Source organism: Fragaria vesca, linkage group LG1, assembly GCF_000184155.1.
Source record: "Fragaria vesca subsp. vesca linkage group LG1, FraVesHawaii_1.0, whole genome shotgun sequence".
In the NCBI taxonomy this organism is placed as follows: Eukaryota; Viridiplantae; Streptophyta; class Magnoliopsida; order Rosales; family Rosaceae; genus Fragaria; species Fragaria vesca.
The window spans coordinates 14,727,072-14,745,294 of NC_020491.1; the positions used below are offsets into that span (position 1 = coordinate 14,727,072).

Genomic DNA, 18,223 nt, shown 5'->3' on the forward strand with positions numbered 1-18,223 from the left:
GAGAGAGAGAGAGAGGATCTACAAGGGTAATTTGGTCATGAAAAAAACATAAAAAGTCAAAAAAATTGTTAGTGGGAATAGTCTATAAGAGTCTATTGGGTTAATGAGAATTTTAGAATCTCTTTTTGTTAGTGGGAAAAAAATGTCTAAATTTAGGGGTAGTGAGAATTTTCCCAATTAAATTGCAGTATTCAGTGGAAACCACACCAGCAGATCAATGATCAATTGCCTATAAATCTCATTAGAGATTAAAAGAGAAAACGAGGTTTAGTTTTTCTAACCAGTTTGATTTGAGATGACTGTCCATTGTTGAGTCATGACAGTTCAAAGCACAGGAGACCGGCAGACCGGCGTTGAGTATGACTGAAGTTGAAAGTCAGGAGTCTGTGTCATTGAGGGTTTCCTTCTGAGATGCTACTTCAAACTGAGATTTAGCAGAGGTTGGATGTGAGAGTATAATACAATGTCACCGCTTTGAAATGGAAATGAGTCGGATTAGAGATTTGAGAGGCAACCCGCAACCGGGTGAGAAATGAATACGTTTTGGGGATGGAATGAACCACTTTCCCTATTATTTTTCCTTATGCATGTCACGGTAGTATTTCATTTCCTTTTACATCCTGAAAACAAGAACTGGCTCAATACTCCCCGATACGTCAATTCCGCGAACCAAATTAGGCCTAATTAATAATTTAATACTGACCCTACAAAAGAAAAATAAGAACAAGAAATTCTTCCCGCCACACAAAAAAGCTGTTACACTTTGGTAGTTGGTAGTTGGTACACTTTAATTCTCGTTTGAAATATCTCTCAGGCGTCCTTGTCATCCATCTTCATTTCTCTTCTCAAAACCTCTCCCACTCTTACCTTCCAATCCTCACTCTCTCCATAGCTCAAAATCAACAGCACAGTTCAGCTCTAGACGACTTATCGTTTCGAGAGCCAACATGACCTCTGCTTTGGATATCAGCCCCAACATCAGTGATGTCCTCGGCGACGTTACCATTTTCACTGCTGCTGGAGACGCCGTCCAGTTCAAGGACCTCTGGGACCAGAACGAGGTCTTTTATCTACTTCCCTGTCTTTCACTCTGCAAATTGTTAATTATTTGCTTTTGTTATAGTTTCTATCAGAAATGATCTGTGATTTAACTCCTTGTGGACTGAAAGCTTTAGTCTTTGCTTTTTTGAGCTTTTTTGAGATTTGCTTTCTTGCATTTTGCTGTGAATCTCCATACAAACTGCCATTGCATTTAGAAGGTTAAGTGAAATTAGAATTGAGGGCAGAGGGGAAGGAACAAGCTTAAGCGGTGAAATGAAAAAGGCAAATGTTCTCTGATCTGATTTTAGTACACCAGTATTACTTTATAATCTTGAAATTAGAGAAGAAATTTGAAGGCTTATGATGACCACGTATAATTTAGTGCCATACTCATAGAAAGTATATGCCCTAGATTCTATAACGTATGTGTGCCATAATTACAGAAAGAGTTGTGTGTGTATGTCCGTATTTATTCTTACGGTGCGGATTTCCACTTTACACTCACTTTTCAATCGAATTTTCACATCTCCACCGTCTAGTATTTAGATACTAATGTATAGATCATCTATGCAAAATTTCAGCCAATTTGGTTATCATTAAGGCACTCAAACTGTGTTTTTCTGTGGATGAACATAATTTTGTCGAACTTGAACTGTTTGAACTGTTCATGTTTATAACAGAAAAACACAGTTTTGAGTGCCTTAATGAGAACGAAATTGGCTGAAATTTTGCAGAGATGATTTATACATTAGTATTTAAATACTAGACGGTGGAGATGTGAAAATTCGATTGAAAAGTGAGTGTAAAGTGGAAATCCGCACCGTAAGAATAAATGCGGACTTCCGCAGCTGAGAAGCGCTGTATATATATATATATATATATATATATTGGCTTGATGTGATATTCTTGAACTAGTTTCTAAATGGCTTTGTTCCAGGGGGTGGCTGTTGTTGCACTATTGAGGCACTTTGGATGCCCTTGCAGGTAAATCATGTTCTGAACTAGTAGTCTAGAATTGGTTTTACCTGAATTGGTGGTATAGTTATAACTCGGTAGTACTTGTGCTGTTTAGTTGGGAACTTGCTTCAACTCTAAAAGAATCCAAAGCAAAATTTGACTCAGCTGGAGTGAAACTAATTGCTGTTGGTGTTGGTACCCCTGATAGAGCTCGTGTCCTTGCAAAACGGGTATTTCTCTTTCCCTGTGTGGATCACCATAACGTTACCTACTAAAGCTGCAATTGTTCATTAAGAGTAAACAAAATCAGCTATGGCATGACCAATACTAGGAGAAATGTGCTCGGAACTGAATGATTCCAATGCTGATTAAGAAATAGCTGATATGTAACTTCTTAGATAACATTTAAGTACTCGTAAATTTCAGAAGCAATCATCCTATACTAATTCCTAATACCATGCACAGAATACTGATTCCTGGAGCTCTCTTTCTTTCTTATTTTCCCTGTGATGTTTATATGCAGTTACCTTTTCCCATGGACTCCCTTTATGCTGATCCTGATCGTAAGGTACTAGTATGTGTTACATTAGTGTCTCCAATAAGTGAGAGAATCGTATATTCTGGTGACTGTAACCAACTTACTTGAAACTTCTATGATAGGCGTATGATACTTTGGGTTTATACTATGGATGGGGTCGAACATTCTTCAATCCAGCCATTATCGTAAGTTGTTTACCTGCTCTCTGCTTTAACTTATATGGTGTTTGCATGTATGCATCTTTGTGAAATTTTTATATAACAGGCAAAGATGTTGTCAAGATTTGGTGCTCTGCGGAAAGCTGTAGAAAACTATACGATTAGAGCCACTCCAGATGATAGAAGTGGTGTGTTGCAACAGGTTTGATCTTTTCTCTACAGACTTGGAGAAGACATCCTGGTCATGGGATATAGTTCATGTTCAAATTTTCAGAAATCGTCTCTTACTTTTGTGATCCTTATTATTTCAGGGAGGGATGTTTGTCTTCAAAGGGAAGCAGTTATTGTATGCTCGGAAAGACAAAGCGACAAGTGATCATGCCCCATTAGATGATATCTTGAATGTTTGCTGCAACGTTCCAGTCTCTTGAAACTGTACCATCTATAGATTTTTCAGTTATTGGTATTCAAGCTTCAATTTACATGTCATGTATCAGTAATAAGAAAAATCATATATTCATCTATGAAATAGTTAAAACTTTACGGTATGTATGTTTACCAACTACTTTCCTAAAGTTTCTTACCCTTTTCTGTTTGGATTCCTAATATTGCTCTTGTAAATCCTTGTTCCTTCTTTACTTGGTGTTTATTTTGAGTTTGTATATAAACTGTAGTAGTGCATAAACATTGTTATCTACCAACAGAGTTACAGACATAAAAACTGTCTTACAAGAAGAAAACCGACTCTATACAACTCCTCTTAGTTAGCGAGCACCTTAGGTTTGTAAGATTTGGTTGTTATGGACGCAGAGCAGCAAAGAGAGTTATTCGTGGGTGGAATACCAACACAGGTTAACAAAATGATGTTGAGTACTTCAGCCAGCAATATGGTCAAGTAGCAAACTGCATGATCCCCCGAGACAAAATCACGTACAGGTCGACCAACAACGTTTGGTTATGTTACCTTCACTGACCAATTGGTGGCTAAGAGAGTCTTGGAAGTATACCACTTCATATTTGGCAAAAAGGTTAGTTCAAAACTTCAAACTAATATAGGTTTGTTATATTTGTAGAAAGTTTCATTTGTATTCTATGTTTGAGTATTTTGCTCTTAATTTACGATAAATCTTTGTTGGGAATATTTATAGTGATGATCTTTTCTGAGATTGACATTTCAAATTTTGGTTATACAGATTGATGTGAAGCCCTCAATACCAAGGCATGATAGGAACCTTGGAGATCAACATGCTCAATGTCAAGGATCCCATCTCCATAAAACGATTTTTGTGGGAGGTTTACCGGACCATTCAACAGAATTCAAAGAAGACTTGATCAACTACTTTGCTAAGTTTGGTGATCAAGGATGGGGGCATTATGTATGATGAAAAAACCAACACACCGAGAGGCTCCGGATTTATCACTTTTGAATCAGATCAGGCTGTTGAAGATGTCTTGCAAACAACTTTTCATGAAGTGAGGAACACGAAGGTGGAAGTCCGAAGGGCTCGTCCCCAAGTTAGGAATGGCAATCAATGGGAGGGAGAATTAGTATGACTGTGATCGAGTGCGGTTGGAGTTCGGAGGTTGGTTTCAGATTGACGATCTTGTTTTTGGGTTTGATCGTCTCTTTTGCTATATATGATTGCGGAGGCGCTTATGGATATGGTCATTATGAAGGGTGCATGTATGCGACAGATCCGTACAAAGGGGTTTGGAAGAACAGAAGGTTTGTCCCTTCCAGTTGTTATGTAATTAATCCAAGAGCTTGGGATGGTTATCGTCAACCTAATGAAGACCTAGTTACTTATGGCCTTATGTAAACACAAAAGCTGCTAATCTCACTCCTGCACATGACACATGAAGTTTATAATAGAATCCTGATACAACATCCATGAAAACCTCATTGTTTCATCCTTACCTGACCTGTGACTATGGTTGTAGAGGACAGTTATTTTGCATGTCTAATTTCAATCTAAGCAATCAAATTATTAGGAATGGATCAATTTATAATTAATATTTTAGTGGCTATGTATTATTTGTCAAATCGGTAATTTGATTGTTTAGATTCGAATTAACAAGTTGAAATTTAATTAGCATCCTTCTAATGGTACTCAGGCGGATGACGAAGTTGAACGAAGATTGACTATATGTCAACTTAATTTGCAGTTTGTGATGATTTTTATTATTAGTTATAAGTTGATTTTGCAAGACTCCAATGTGTATAGTAATGGGCTATGTTTCAAATTTCAGCTAAAGTCTTCTGGAAAGGGAAAACGGGCCAAGACAATAAAAGGGTAATCTTTTGAAATAGTATGGGTTATCTCAGAACTGATATCAAGCCATGCTATCATTGCTATGTTGCCATGCATGAAGCAATTCTTGAAACAATGGATGTCCAACTCCAACCTCAATACCATACATCGACCAAACCCCTCTCAATATGCACATTAAGATCAATTTTAATTTGATGGTTCAGGAATTCGGTTGCAGGAGGATATAGTCTTCAGAATCCATGAAGGCAACGTTATTCTTACTGGAGCTAAATGATTAGGGAAGACAACTATTCCAACTGTATAAGTTGTGGCGTTGAGAGACAGTTTAGTCAAAGCAAAAGAACAAGGCAACAAAATATTTAAGTGGAAGGTGACTCAAAACCAGTAATAAATGTTGTTAACAGAAGAATTAGTACTCTGATCCCTGAAGATTACTCAAGATATCAAGATTATTGCAAGATACTTCTCTTCCATTTCCTTTAAGTATGTGTTTAAAGAAGCTAACTTCGTGGCGGATATTGTTGCTCATCAAAGACACCAACTCCTAAATGATCAAATTTGGAGAAATATAATCTTAAGCTCAGCTTATGCACTTTAATAATGTAAACTCGGGTTGTCTGAGAGGTTTTGCTTTGTAATTTTCATTTCGTATAAAAAAAATGAACGAGAACAAAACATTAAAACATAACCCTTAAAACATACGGTTCATGTCATCATACAACAACACATTTTCATCCGTCGTATAAACATCATTGTGTGATGCAGTATTTGTAGTAGTGACCTCTCTGGTCTCATTCTCTCACTCCTTGTACAGTTGTGACGAAGACATGTCATATGATAGCCGAAGTAAATGCCAAGTTAACTAGTCAATATCGCACGGGCCTTGTAGCAGAGATGAAGCTGTAAATTGAAGGAACCACCTTACGTGCAATGTGAAAGGACTGCATTTTTCTCTAGCGAAACCCCCCACGTACCAACCATTTTTCCCTAAATCCCCAATAGATATAAATCACACCATTTTCCAACAGATCTTTCTCTGTTTGTATCCTGCGTGTTTCTGTTTCAGACAAAGTTGGGGACCTAGGAATGTGAGAAATTCCAGTGCTTGAATTTTGCAATGGCTAGAAAGGGTGTTGCCCATAACTTGCTTTCTTTGCTCGCATATATCTAGGGCTGATCCCTCTTTGTTAATATAAAAACTAGCTAGGTCGTCTAGTTAGCTAAGCTAAGAAGATCTATAGAGTGTTGTAGCAGAAGGAAGAAAATCTATGCCCTGGAAAAGAAATTTGTTTCTTCTATGAGTTCTATGTATAGGTTGCAGATGTAGCTCTGTGGAGAGAGAATCTGATTATCATATGAAGGTGACATGACAGAGGATTAGAAGGTAAAGTCAATTAAAGAGAGTAATGGGGGTTAGGATAGCTGCAGAGAGAAAATAAAGGATATTGTCTTGGACTCTCTAAAAGGAAAAGAAGGCAGAGAGCTTTTAGTACCCATGCACAGAGAGTGGTGAGGCTCTGGTCGCTCTCAGCTGGGGTTCCCATCTCGATCTGTTGCTGTAATATCTAATATCTATACTGAGCCTTTTCTTTTGACCCTGGGGATTGAATCCTCTTGGCCATTTCTGTGCAGATCTTGGCTATAATTTTGGTTGGTTCTTGTGATAACAGTAGGGAATTATAACCTAATTAACATGGCATCACTTTCAGCACTAGTGGTCATTCATTGTTTCATTATTATGGTGCTTTCAACCGTGATTAATCGACCATATGTCTTAGGGTTTGTGTCTTAGACTCTTAGGATTGTGCATATGATGGTTACATTATGTTGCACGGACACGGACACGGACACTGACACAGCGACACGACAAATCTAAAAAATTTAAGATTCGACACGGTTTGGACACGACAAATAATTAATATATTTATATATTTTAATACATAAAATACATACTAAAAACATGAGCTCGAGACCATATGCGGTTATAAGCAAAAAGACACTGCAATTGAATGGAGATTAAGAAACTCAGTGACTAATTTGAAGTGGAAAAAGGAGATGAATGAAGAGGGGAATAGTAGAAAAGGAAGATTAAGTTACAGTTTATAAACTAGATCAGACTATTAGAGTTTAAACATTGGTTATCATATATCACCACTATTATTATTTTTTTTTTTTTTTTTTTTTTTTGTCTTGTATAGTAGTTGTGTAGTTTACGTTTTTTACGTTTCTTTTAGGTTTTTTTATAAAAAAAAATTAGAAATTACTGACATGACATGTTAGATGATGACATAGCGTGTTAGTCAAATTGTCGGGCCGTGTCAGAAAAATCAACATTTTCCGACACATGACGTGTCGAACATCATGTCGGGACTTGTCGTGTCGTGTTGGCGTGTCAGAGTGTGGCGTGTCGGACACTTCGACACTCCACCCTCAGAAGTGTCCGTGCAACATAGTCGTTAGATATTGGATACGCTATTTTGGAAAGTGTCTCGCTGGCCTTTTACAATTGGAGCTATATACTCTTGATCATATGCACAATCCAAATTAGTGTCTCCAATCCAATATATCCAACGATATATGCAGAATCCATACTTGACATCAATAATTCATTAATTTGGCACTAAAAGCCATTCCAAACACTCCCAAGTATAACAATGATAAATTAAAACGGCATATGCTAGCATATCCTTTGGATCTAGATATATAAATAAAACAATGATCAACAAGAAATTTATCATCTCGGCGGAACTAACATGGTGCCTCTATATACTGTCATTCTTGCCTAAGCTTTACATGCAAGCCGATCATCGCGTTCTTCTGTTGTTCCGTTGAGGTTAGTCGAAAGAGATGAGTGACTCTAAGGTTGTTCTAGTCACAGGTTGTGCCAAAGGCGGGATAGGCTATGAGTACTGCAAAGCTTTTGCTGAGCAGAACTGCAAGGTCTTTGCAAGTGACATCGCCCAACGCCTGGAAGACATAGACCTCAAGTCTTTGGATAGTTATGACATTGACACACTCGAGCTCGATGTGTCCTCGGATCAGAGCGTGGAATCGGCCATCAACACTATCATATCTAAGTGCAGGCGCATAGATGTAGTGATAAATAATGCCGGGATTGGAAGCACCGGTCCTCTAGCGGAGCTTCCGCTGGAGACTATTAGAAGGGCATGGGATATAAACACGTTGGGACAATTGAGGTTGGTCCAGCAAGTAGTGCCACACATGGCGTCGCGGCGCAGTGGCAGCATTGTAAATATCGGGAGCGTAGTGGGCAAAGTGCCGACACCGTGGGCAGGGTCTTATTGTGCAAGCAAGGCATATGTTCATGCCATGTCAAACACTTTGAGGGTGGAACTGAAGCCATTTGGGATTGATGTGGTGCTTGTAATGCCTGGTGCAGTAAAGTCGAATTTCGGGAGCGCTAATGTTGAGAGGTTGGCGAATCATGATTGGAAACTCTACAAGGATTTCAAGGAGGCAATTGCAGAGAGAGCTGCGGCCTCTCAAGGGAGTAAAGCAACTGAGGCTAGTGTGTTTGCTAAGCATGTAGCACATAAGGTTTTGGGGCCTAAACCACCAAGGCTAATTAGTTTTGGACACATGACTGGTTTGTTTGCTGTGCTTTCTTGCTCTCCGCTTTGGGTGAGAGATCTTTTCTTTTCAACTCGTTTCAACTTAAACAAGAAGTTGTGACCCTAATAAGGTTTTATGTAATAATAGCTTTCAAGGCTTAAAACCGTGATAGTTGGCTATATTTTTCCAACTTGGAACCTCACGTATAGGGAATTAGGGATCAATTCTCTTAAACACTAGAATTATGTCAAAGTTTCTCCAATTATGCTACTTTAAGCTTTCAATTGATGTATGTCCTTACCATAATGCTACAAGTATATATGGAAAAGACTGTAAACAGTTTTCTGCCTAAGCTAACTCAAATGGCTAAACTTTTCTAATGGATGAAAACATCACAATTTGCTAATTAAGGGGCTAACTCCATGCCCTAATTAAAAGCACACAATGCAGAGAAAAGAGGCACCACCAACCCTTGCCCATCTGCTTCCCACCAAAAGGATATTTGGTAAGAACTAAAGAGGAAGCACAATGCTCTTTTGCTTGGCCATGCACCAATTGTAGCAAATTTCATTGGCCTCTAGTGCTATGGTGGGTATGAAATAATGCATTTTCTCATCATTACTTCAATCAAAAGGAGGCTCTCTATGTTCCTCAAACATATATCCTTCTGTGCTTGGTCATATTTCACTCCCAAAACTCACCAATCTCTTTTGAAACCAAATCATGGCCTCTTGACAATCTGTCTCCACGAACTTGGCCATGCAAATTTCCATGCAAGATAATATGATGAAAAAGAGAAATATCCTATTTGAATGATTGGTTATATGATTTCTTTTTGGAGGTCGATCGGATCAAGTTTTGGAAAAATCGAACTATAAGAGATCAAATGATTGGTATTTGTGATATGAATGTTACAAATTAAAACATATATGTCATGCTCTGTTAAAGCTCAAACTACCGAAGTGGAATACTTACATTAGTTACATGTATTCTCTCATCTCAAATGAATATTTAACTCGCACCAGTAATAACAGTATGCTGAAAAACAATTCTAATTAATCAATATATATTTGATCAATTAAATGATGCATGCATGATGAAAAAGGTAAAACACTATTTTTTTTTAATTGATATATTGCTCAATTTTATATTTTAGATGTCGATCATAGTTTCAGAAATGTACGTATACTATGGTTAAGAACAAAATGTTTATTGGTATGACAAAATCTAACTTATTTTCTCAAAAAATTTAACTCCTTAATTAACTAGTGATGTTAGATAAAATGCCTCAAACACTATCGGGCTTTCAAGATCTTTAAATTGGCAAGCTCGATAATGTTAAACCTATCAAAAATTTGAAACTATAGAAAAGTAGTTGAAGAATATTTACGATAATTAATTAACAATATATATATATACTAAAGGGATCATTATATTGTAGTCATTACAACTATAAATTTAAAATAAGCTGGAAGCAATCCCACTGCCCCTTTGATGTTGATTCAGTAGCTTTCGAATTGGACTAAAAAAGTACAAATAACCAAAGTTGGATTCGCATTGTGCTCTGAGTTTTATAAGAATTACAAAATGATTAGCAAGATATACAATGCATTTCCCACAAAAGAATGTCCCCCAAAGGGTTCTTGGATCATCATTCCAAGAATATCAACTTTGATCAAAGTTCTCCCTCAACGTTCTTTATCTAATTAGTGCATGCATCCATTAATCTAGAGGATTAATCAACCATTAAGCTAATAGCTGCTTAATTAGAACGAGATGACCTCTATTTAATTAACTCCTAATTACAGTGACCCATGTACCTCTCACTTTTCATCTTGATATTGACTAGCTATAGAACAAGTCATGACAAGGGCCTAGATGAATATATATATATATATATATATATATATATATATATATATATAAAGCAAACGATTTGTACTGCGTCTTGCTCATCAATGATTCCAGGTTGTGTTCTTCGTCTCTCCAGAGCTTTGGTGACTAGTCGTAGTAGAGACATTTATATGTAAAAAACACCACTTTGGTCCTTGGCTTTGTATTGTGGCATCGCTTTAAGTCCATATGATGGAAAAGCTAGGGCTACCTGCCCCATACATATGTCGATATATGTCATTTTGTTCCTTCCTTTTGTGTTTTTCCGAGTCGGCTACATTTCTTGTGTTCTTAATGATCTATACTGTTCTGTTGCTTTTCCAGTTTTTTTTTTTTTCTTCTTTTTTTTTTGTTCTGCAAGAAGAAACGAGAACACTTCAATCGTATTTACAAGACAACAATTGTAACAAGTTAAAGTGACTCACCGCGTATCAAAATTAAGAGTAAAACAACTAAGAGTACTCCTAAAGAATAGAAACTCACATTACGGATGGAAGAGGGGATGTTTTCCATTATTCTTAGTAGGACATTTTCTTTTCAATATCCACCAGTATTCTTAGTTGTTTTCTCACAAGTTTAAGTTTTTTATTTTATTGATTTTTTCAGTTTTCCCTATGCTTAAATTTTAATCGTTCCGTATGCATACACGTAGGTTAATGATTTACGACGAGTTTTGTTCTAATGCATATAAAGTTTAACATGTAGAAATTTTTCGACATGAAATTTGTTAACTTTCAGCAACTCTTAAAAACAAAAACTAAAGTCTTGGAATGATCAGAATCCAATGATAATTAGGATTTTAGGATGCGAAATTTTGTTCTTCTTCCAAGAAAAAGAATTCATTGAAAAATGGAATCTCCTCCCATCGGTGTATAGCTAGCTCACGGAGAAGAACGCATTGACCTTGTGAACAATGCGAAGGTTTCCAAGACAAACGATAGAGAAAGTACTTGAAGGCGAAACAAAGGCCAACCCAGTCAGTCAAAGCTAATCTGATCAAGACGGCGTCGTAGAGCCTTGTGTTGCACTCCATGTTCTGGATATACATGCATCATATCTAACACTAGATACCCTGTAAATCTTTGTAGTAGCCTACCCTATCTTCTCTATGACTATATGAGAGTAGTGTTACTAGTACAAGTAGGTCCAGTTTTGCTACAGAGGCGAAGCAAAGCAGAGCTGCAGAGGGCAGCGCAGCAGCCTACTGTTATCTTCAACTGTGATGAAGTGACTGGAGGGACAGTTTGTCTTGGCCCGTGAAACCTGAAAATTCAAAAAGCCTGAGAAGCCATTTAATCCAGAACCCAGCACCATTAATAATGCTTCACCCACTAAACCATGGAGTCAATAACTTCTGAGAATTACTGGCCTACTGTGAGTGACTGCTGGGTTCTTCTAGGCGCTACTATATCTGCAGTGTTTACCCACATGAGAAAATGAGGTCTCAAGGTCTCAATCCCTGTAGAAGAAGAAGAAGAATAATAATAATAATACGAAAAATAAATAAATGAAGAAGCAAAAATTAAAGGTAAAAAAGAAAAGGGCTTTCTCACATCAGAGAGATGCCTATAGAATGAGGGAAGGATACCCAGCATTGCTTGCCTGGAACAACTCATTCTTTTTGTTAGATTAAAGGAAGTTGTATTCTTCTCTTTAAATATATATCTTTTCAGAGAGAGAAGCTAGCATAGATTCAGTTGCAGGAGTTGGGATTTGTTTTAGATGAGAGTTAGACTTGGACCAATCAGTACTTCTACAGCTAGCAAACAAAAAACCCAGTTTCAAAAATAAAAGAGAGAAGAGAGAGCAAGCAAAGCAAAGCAAAAAACCAGTAGTACCAAAACAATGCAAGTGTTGAGAGTATTATGATTAGCTTATATGTACCCCAATGATTGAGTAGGTTTCTCAACCCCAACAATATCTCTGCTTCTACTCAAAACCTTGAGAGACCATGAAATCCATGAGTAATGATAACACCAACAGTAGCAATAACTGGTTGGATTTTTCTCTCTCCCCTAATATGAAACTGGATGTTCCTCCTCCTTCAGACCCTCACCTCCAAATTTCTCAGTCCTCATCTCCTTCTATTCCAAATGCCTTTTTCAACTCCCCACCTCACTTTAACTATGGAATATACTATGGAGTTGATCAAGGAGATCATACTGGTTTGTACTCTGCTTTGCCTATGATGCCAATAAAGTCTGATGGCTCTCTCTGCATAATGGAAGCTCTCAACAGGTCTCATCATCCTCAAGGTTAGCTCAAATTAAACTTCCCCAGCTACTTCCACTTCTACATTGTCTTATTTTCGTTGTGGGTTTTTGTAAAGTTCTTGACTTTTTTTTACATTTTATATCAAGGAATGGTAACTAGTAGCTCAAGTTCAACTCCAAAACTAGAGGACTTCTTTGGAGGTGCAACCATGGGGACCCATAACCACTATGGCAACAATGACAGGGAAGCTATGGCTCTAAGCTTAGACAGCATGTTTTACCAACAAATCCCAACCCATCATCATCACCATGAGCCCAACAACAACAGCCAAAATTTGCTTAACCAAGATCATGAGTCCCAACAGCAAGACTACTCATCCTACTACTCTGGTCTAAAAACCCATGAGATGATGTTTGAGGATCATCAGAAGGAGCAAGCGCAGATTGAGCATTTCAACAATGTCCAAAACTCAAGTTTGGGGTCACTTAATCACAACATTTCTGATATGAAGAACTGGGTTTCCAGAAATTTCTCAGCTAATAATAATAATGGGGTGTTGGAGCAGAACATGATTGGGTGCATGGGTGACAATGGTGCTGAATCTGCAGGGTCTATTGGGTCAATGCCTTATGGGGATTTACAGTGTTTGAGCTTGTCAATGAGCCCTGGCTCTCAATCAAGCTGTGTTACCGGAACACAGCAAATCTCACCCACTTTGACTACTAATACTGAGTGTGTAGCCACCATTGATTCTTCCAAGAAAAGAGGGCCTGAGAAAGCGGAGCAAAAGCAAATTGTTCATAGGAAGTCTCTGGATACATTTGGGCAGAGAACCTCTCAGTATAGAGGAGTCACAAGGTTAGTCCTTCACTGTTTTTTACACCATTCAAGTACAAAGATCTTCATTATTAAACTGGGTTCTCTCTGTTTCTTCAGTGTTCCGATTTTGTTTTATGGGTTTTGATAAGCAGGCATAGATGGACTGGTAGATATGAAGCTCATTTATGGGACAACAGTTGCAAGAAAGAAGGTCAGAGCAGGAAAGGAAGACAAGGTTGGTGAAGCAATCTAGCTATGTTCAAATTCACAATGATGTTTTGATTTAAATAGATGTGCATTTTTCTTTTTGACCTGCCCATTACTGTAAGTTACTGATTTTTTTGCCTGATTGTTTGGTGTTTTACTTGCTTGGCTGTGGATGCCAATCAAATGATGAATCTTAGTTTACCTGGGTAAGCCATTTATTTTCAATCTGGTTAATCATTTTTAAACTGTCCTACTTGTTGTTTTAACTAATCATTCCAAGATTTATGTTTGTTAGGAGGTTATGACATGGAACAAAAAGCTGCAAAAGCTTATGATCTAGCAGCACTCAAGTATTGGGGACCATCTACTCACATCAATTTCCCAGTAATAATTCTCTTTTGAATCATTCTCATGCTGTTAGTAGAACTAGGCCTATATACCCTTTTATGGTTACTGGATAAAACTGTGATGCTGATTTGGCAGTTGGAGAATTATCAAAAAGAGCTCGAGGAGATGAATAACATGAGTAGACAAGAATATGTTGCTCACTTAAGAAGGTAAATGTGAATGTGAAATATTTCCTTTTGTTGATGCTGACTAAATGACTCTTAATAGTGTATACATCTTAGTTCAATTTGTAATCAAAGTAAATTTTACAGGAAAAGCAGTGGATTCTCAAGGGGGGCTTCCATGTACAGAGGAGTGACAAGGTCTTATAAGCCTGCTCATATGAAATTTTAGAAGTCTCAAAGAAAACACAATAAATTGGGTTAAAAAAAAGCACAATAAATCTCTGAAATCTCTGACTGTGTTTATCTGTGTAGCAGACATCATCAACATGGAAGATGGCAAGCTCGGATTGGAAGGGTTGCTGGGAATAAGGATCTTTACCTTGGGACATTCAGTGAGTCACTTCTGAACTCGACTTTAAAAAAGATTGAAAACCATGTTATTATTACTATTACATTGTAGCCAACAAATTGAAGTCAGGGAAAAAAGCTATTCTTTATTGGTCAATGAAACTTGGAACTAAGCTTAGTTTTCCTGAGTTTACTCCAGATGCTGAATAGTTATCTTTAATCTGCAATTTTAGGCACACAAGAGGAAGCTGCTGAGGCTTATGACATTGCCGCCATAAAATTTCGAGGACTGAATGCTGTGACCAACTTTGACATAACAAGGTACGATGTTGAACGAATCATGGCAAGCAATACCCTTCTTGCTGGAGAAAATGCCAAGCGAAATAAGGCGCTGCCTCGACCAGGTGATGAGGCTACAAAGCAAATCAGCAATGGTGAACAAAGCATTACTGTCGCAGTTAAGAACACCAATGAAGTTGAGGAATGGAAAATGATGCAGCTCTTTCAGTCCTCCGAGCAAGTACCCGATCATCAAAATGTGATTCAAGCAGATCATGGGGCAGAGGAGTCCCCAACAATGGGGACTACTACTCACTTATCCAATGCTTCTTCATTGGTGACAAGCTTGAACAGCTCCAGAGAAGGCAGCCCTGACAAGTCAAGCCAACCAAGTTTCTTTGGAATGCCTCCAACTGCTACCAAGTTCTTCTCAAGTTCCGGTATTAATAATAATACGGTCAGTTCTTGGATCCCAGCAGTCGAATCCAGGCCAGACCTATCCCTCTCCCACATGCCATTTTTCGCTGCCTGGACTGATGCTTGATCCGCTAGTAGGAGTTTCAGTAGTTCATGTAGTTTTTAATGATGGTCTTGATGACCTTTTTGTGAAACAATATTTGTGAAAGAAAACTTCACTAATCAATGTTTAATTTTAACCTATCCTATCTAATCAAAATCTTGAAAGAAATTTGAGGGAGTGAAAGCATTGGAAAGGATAAGATCTTGAAGCTGATTTATGAATTTCATTTGGTATGCCATTCATAATGTGCTACCAGCTTTATTGCTTTGTGTAAGTTCAGGACCAGCTCAGTTTCTGTATTCTATGCTTTAGTTTTTGACACCATCATTACATGATCTCCTTTTTGCCTGAGCTTTCTCCAAAGGTAACAGAGATGAGAGATTCCTTGCTCATAATTCAAAGAAAGAGGGTTGAAGGTGGAATATGGATTTCCAAGATCAAAACTTTAGGGGGTCTGTTAATGATTACAATGGACAATTAGTACGGGAGTCTGTCTGGTATTTTGGAAATCCGATCAAATTCCCTCTTGTTGGAAAACGTCAAAGTCGTTTCTTTCTAATCCCACTCACACTTGTGCACTGTGAAACCTAATCATGCCGGCCTACAAAGCAATCCCATGTCCTATGTTGGCTACTACAACAACAATGAATCCCAAATATCTTCACACGTACGTGTGTGGTAGAAGTTGTCACTCACTCGGTGTGAATAATGAGTTATCATTTCACCATAATCATATCATCCTTTTCTGAGAGCTAGGTTCACATATGAAGAGGTTACTTTTATATGAAGTAATGGCAAGATAGTAGAAGTGTAGAACTGGATAGTCTGGATTTGCTTGCATTGAAATACCATTGCTAACAATTTCAAGTCTCTTTCGAAATCAGTAACTCCAAGTTCAGATTTATTTACCAAGTACTAGATATTCGGTAGTGACATTAATCTTCTAATTCTAGCAAAGAGCGCTGATTCCCAGTCATTTTGCAATTAAACACAAAATCCATATTTTTTTGTTACAACTACAAAATCCATATTTATTTATATGTATTTTCACGTCGTGCTAAAAATTGTAGAGTAGCATGCTTATTTCAAATAATTTTATGGTAGATGATGACTTTATCAATGTACTACAAGATGATAGTTAGAGAACGTAGCACGCTTGTTTGTGACAATTCTATGTTAGATGAACACTTTATCAATGTACTACAAGATAATTGCATGCTATTGGGCAACATAATATATACGGCACAAGGACAACTATTTTTTTTTTATTTTTTTGTGAAAAGTACCTATTATATTGAGAATAAGGTAGATAAGAGTACAAAATAGGTACTTGGTGTTTCTAGTGCGATTCTCAGAAAAATCATTAAATCGTACTAATTAGGTTGGTTGTCAAAAACTAATACAAACGAATAAAGTTGGCTTCACAAAATAACACAAAAGATCCTACATGTGGAGACTTAACCAAACGGCCGACCTTGCAAAGCAAAAAGATATGGTAGGCGAAGTCACGAAGACAATGAAAGTGAGATTAAGGAAAAATATTCTTAGGAGGTTTTGAAAGTAAAAATGTTTTTCCATCAATCTTATCTCGTTAAAATCTTTCCCGCATACAACTTATATGTGACGTCGTTAAATTAATGAGGAACCCGACTTCAGTGACAAGGGCAGGTCACCTTAAGGACATGGGACACATATCCATTTTAAAAGGATTGGCTGGAATTTAAGGACATAACATTGGAGTTTTGGGTATTTAGCATGTTTGTTTATGATTATTGTTGACACTTGTCTATCTCTCATTGGTGTTTGTTACCCATAAATGACCATAGTTGGTCACCCAAGTTATTTCCATTAATGAGTGAGAATGTCAAAAACCTTAAGCTTATTTGTAAAGCAATACTAAGCATCACTGGATGCTACTGAATCGAGATATAAATCGACATGTAGCTCCCTTGACTTAATATATGTAGTTTGCAACTATACATACTCATTGTTGTTAGCATCAAAGGACGGAGCAGATTCTATGCAGCAAGGTGCACTTGCACCATTAATGTGTAAATTCTCAAATAGCCGTATGCGAAGATCCAATGAAGACTAGCGACCTTAAATTTCTTCCTTTCATTTTCATTTTTAATCCGATCAAATTAACCGTCCATAATAAGAGTACTTCTTATTTGACTTCAGGTTCTCACCTTCTATGTTAGAAACACTTAATACTGTTTTTTTGGGTTTCAATTTTGTTAAGGGTATTAGAATACATACATGATAATGTGACATGGATAACCGGATCAAAATATTACATATTAGTTGCTCGGTTTACTTGCACCTTGGTGCGTAGAAGAATTTTCGATCAAAGGAATCAAAATAATCATTAATTTTTCTATTTTGCTTCCGAGATGGATTAAAACTTCTGCGTGAAAAGATTGAACAAGATCGATGTTTACAAAAAATATAGTGATTAAGGGATTTAAGGTTGCTGTTTAAGAGTCATTTCAGTTCCTTTTGATTGTATGGGGTTTAGGGTTTAGGTGCATGTAAATTTCGCGTCGGTGAGGAAAGGATCTTAAACAACGAAAGTAAGATCTTAACAACCCATAACAAGGGCACGCCTATTTTGACATGCAAGAGAAAACTGCTTTATTTTTTGTGCAGAAAACTGGAAAAAAGGTAACCTCTCCTTGTGATATCAATGATATGATGATTTGGATTGAGATTTGAGAACGATGGCTTTTGATCGATCTAGGAGAAGCATCTTGGTTCATATATTCTTAAAGGGTAAAAGAGGGTAGGAGTGCTCGAGTAAAGTGGGATCAAAATCAGCAAACAAGAGAAAGAAACAAGTAGCAGATCAGAGAAAAGAACAGGTAGATACAACTACTGATGATCGAAAACAG

At 37.3% G+C, this 18,223-nt stretch overlaps 3 protein-coding genes across 3 annotated transcripts; all 3 read left to right on the plus strand.

Annotated features, from left to right (window-relative positions):
* The first annotated feature begins 885 nt into the window (after positions 1-885).
* On the plus strand, positions 886-3,312 carry LOC101295752 (thioredoxin-like protein AAED1, chloroplastic-like). Its single transcript, XM_004288229.1, has 7 exons — positions 886-1,061; positions 1,979-2,025; positions 2,114-2,228; positions 2,522-2,566; positions 2,659-2,721; positions 2,801-2,896; positions 3,006-3,312. The coding sequence occupies exons 1-7, from the start codon at positions 948-950 to the stop codon at positions 3,123-3,125; spliced, it is 600 nt and encodes a 199-aa protein (XP_004288277.1). The 5' UTR covers positions 886-947; the 3' UTR covers positions 3,126-3,312.
* A 4,385-nt stretch (positions 3,313-7,697) lies between these two features.
* On the plus strand, positions 7,698-8,897 carry LOC101296036 (NADPH-dependent 1-acyldihydroxyacetone phosphate reductase-like). Its single transcript, XM_004288230.1, has one exon. It carries the CDS (start codon positions 7,815-7,817, stop codon positions 8,658-8,660), a length of 846 nt encoding a protein of 281 aa, XP_004288278.1. The 5' UTR covers positions 7,698-7,814; the 3' UTR covers positions 8,661-8,897.
* Positions 8,898-12,453: 3,556 nt separating this feature from the next.
* LOC101299427 (AP2-like ethylene-responsive transcription factor ANT-like) lies at positions 12,454-15,511 on the plus strand. The gene is made up of 9 exons (XM_004289320.1): positions 12,454-12,688; positions 12,794-13,505; positions 13,619-13,701; positions 13,871-13,879; positions 13,969-14,057; positions 14,157-14,230; positions 14,333-14,383; positions 14,501-14,577; positions 14,767-15,511. The coding sequence occupies exons 1-9, from the start codon at positions 12,454-12,456 to the stop codon at positions 15,354-15,356; spliced, it is 1,920 nt and encodes a 639-aa protein (XP_004289368.1). The 3' UTR covers positions 15,357-15,511.
* Positions 15,512-18,223: the final 2,712 nt, after the last annotated feature.

What these genes read in the sequence shown, in the direction of transcription:
- LOC101295752 (XM_004288229.1), top strand. Translation starts at nt 948, where the DNA reads ATGACCTCTGCTTTGGATATCAGCCCCAACATCAGTGATGTCCTCGGC. An exon ending in ATGCTGATCCTGATCGTAAG is followed by an intron (nt 2,567 to 2,658) that starts GTACTAGTATGT and finishes CTTCTATGATAG; the next exon opens with GCGTATGATACTTTGGGTTT. An exon ending in GAAGTGGTGTGTTGCAACAG is followed by an intron (nt 2,897 to 3,005) that starts GTTTGATCTTTT and finishes TTATTATTTCAG; the next exon opens with GGAGGGATGTTTGTCTTCAA.
- LOC101296036 (XM_004288230.1), top strand. Translation starts at nt 7,815, where the DNA reads ATGAGTGACTCTAAGGTTGTTCTAGTCACAGGTTGTGCCAAAGGCGGG.
- LOC101299427 (XM_004289320.1), top strand. Translation starts at nt 12,454, where the DNA reads ATGAAACTGGATGTTCCTCCTCCTTCAGACCCTCACCTCCAAATTTCT. An exon ending in ATGTACAGAGGAGTGACAAG is followed by an intron (nt 14,384 to 14,500) that starts GTCTTATAAGCC and finishes TCTGTGTAGCAG; the next exon opens with ACATCATCAACATGGAAGAT. An exon ending in TCTTTACCTTGGGACATTCA is followed by an intron (nt 14,578 to 14,766) that starts GTGAGTCACTTC and finishes CTGCAATTTTAG; the next exon opens with GCACACAAGAGGAAGCTGCT.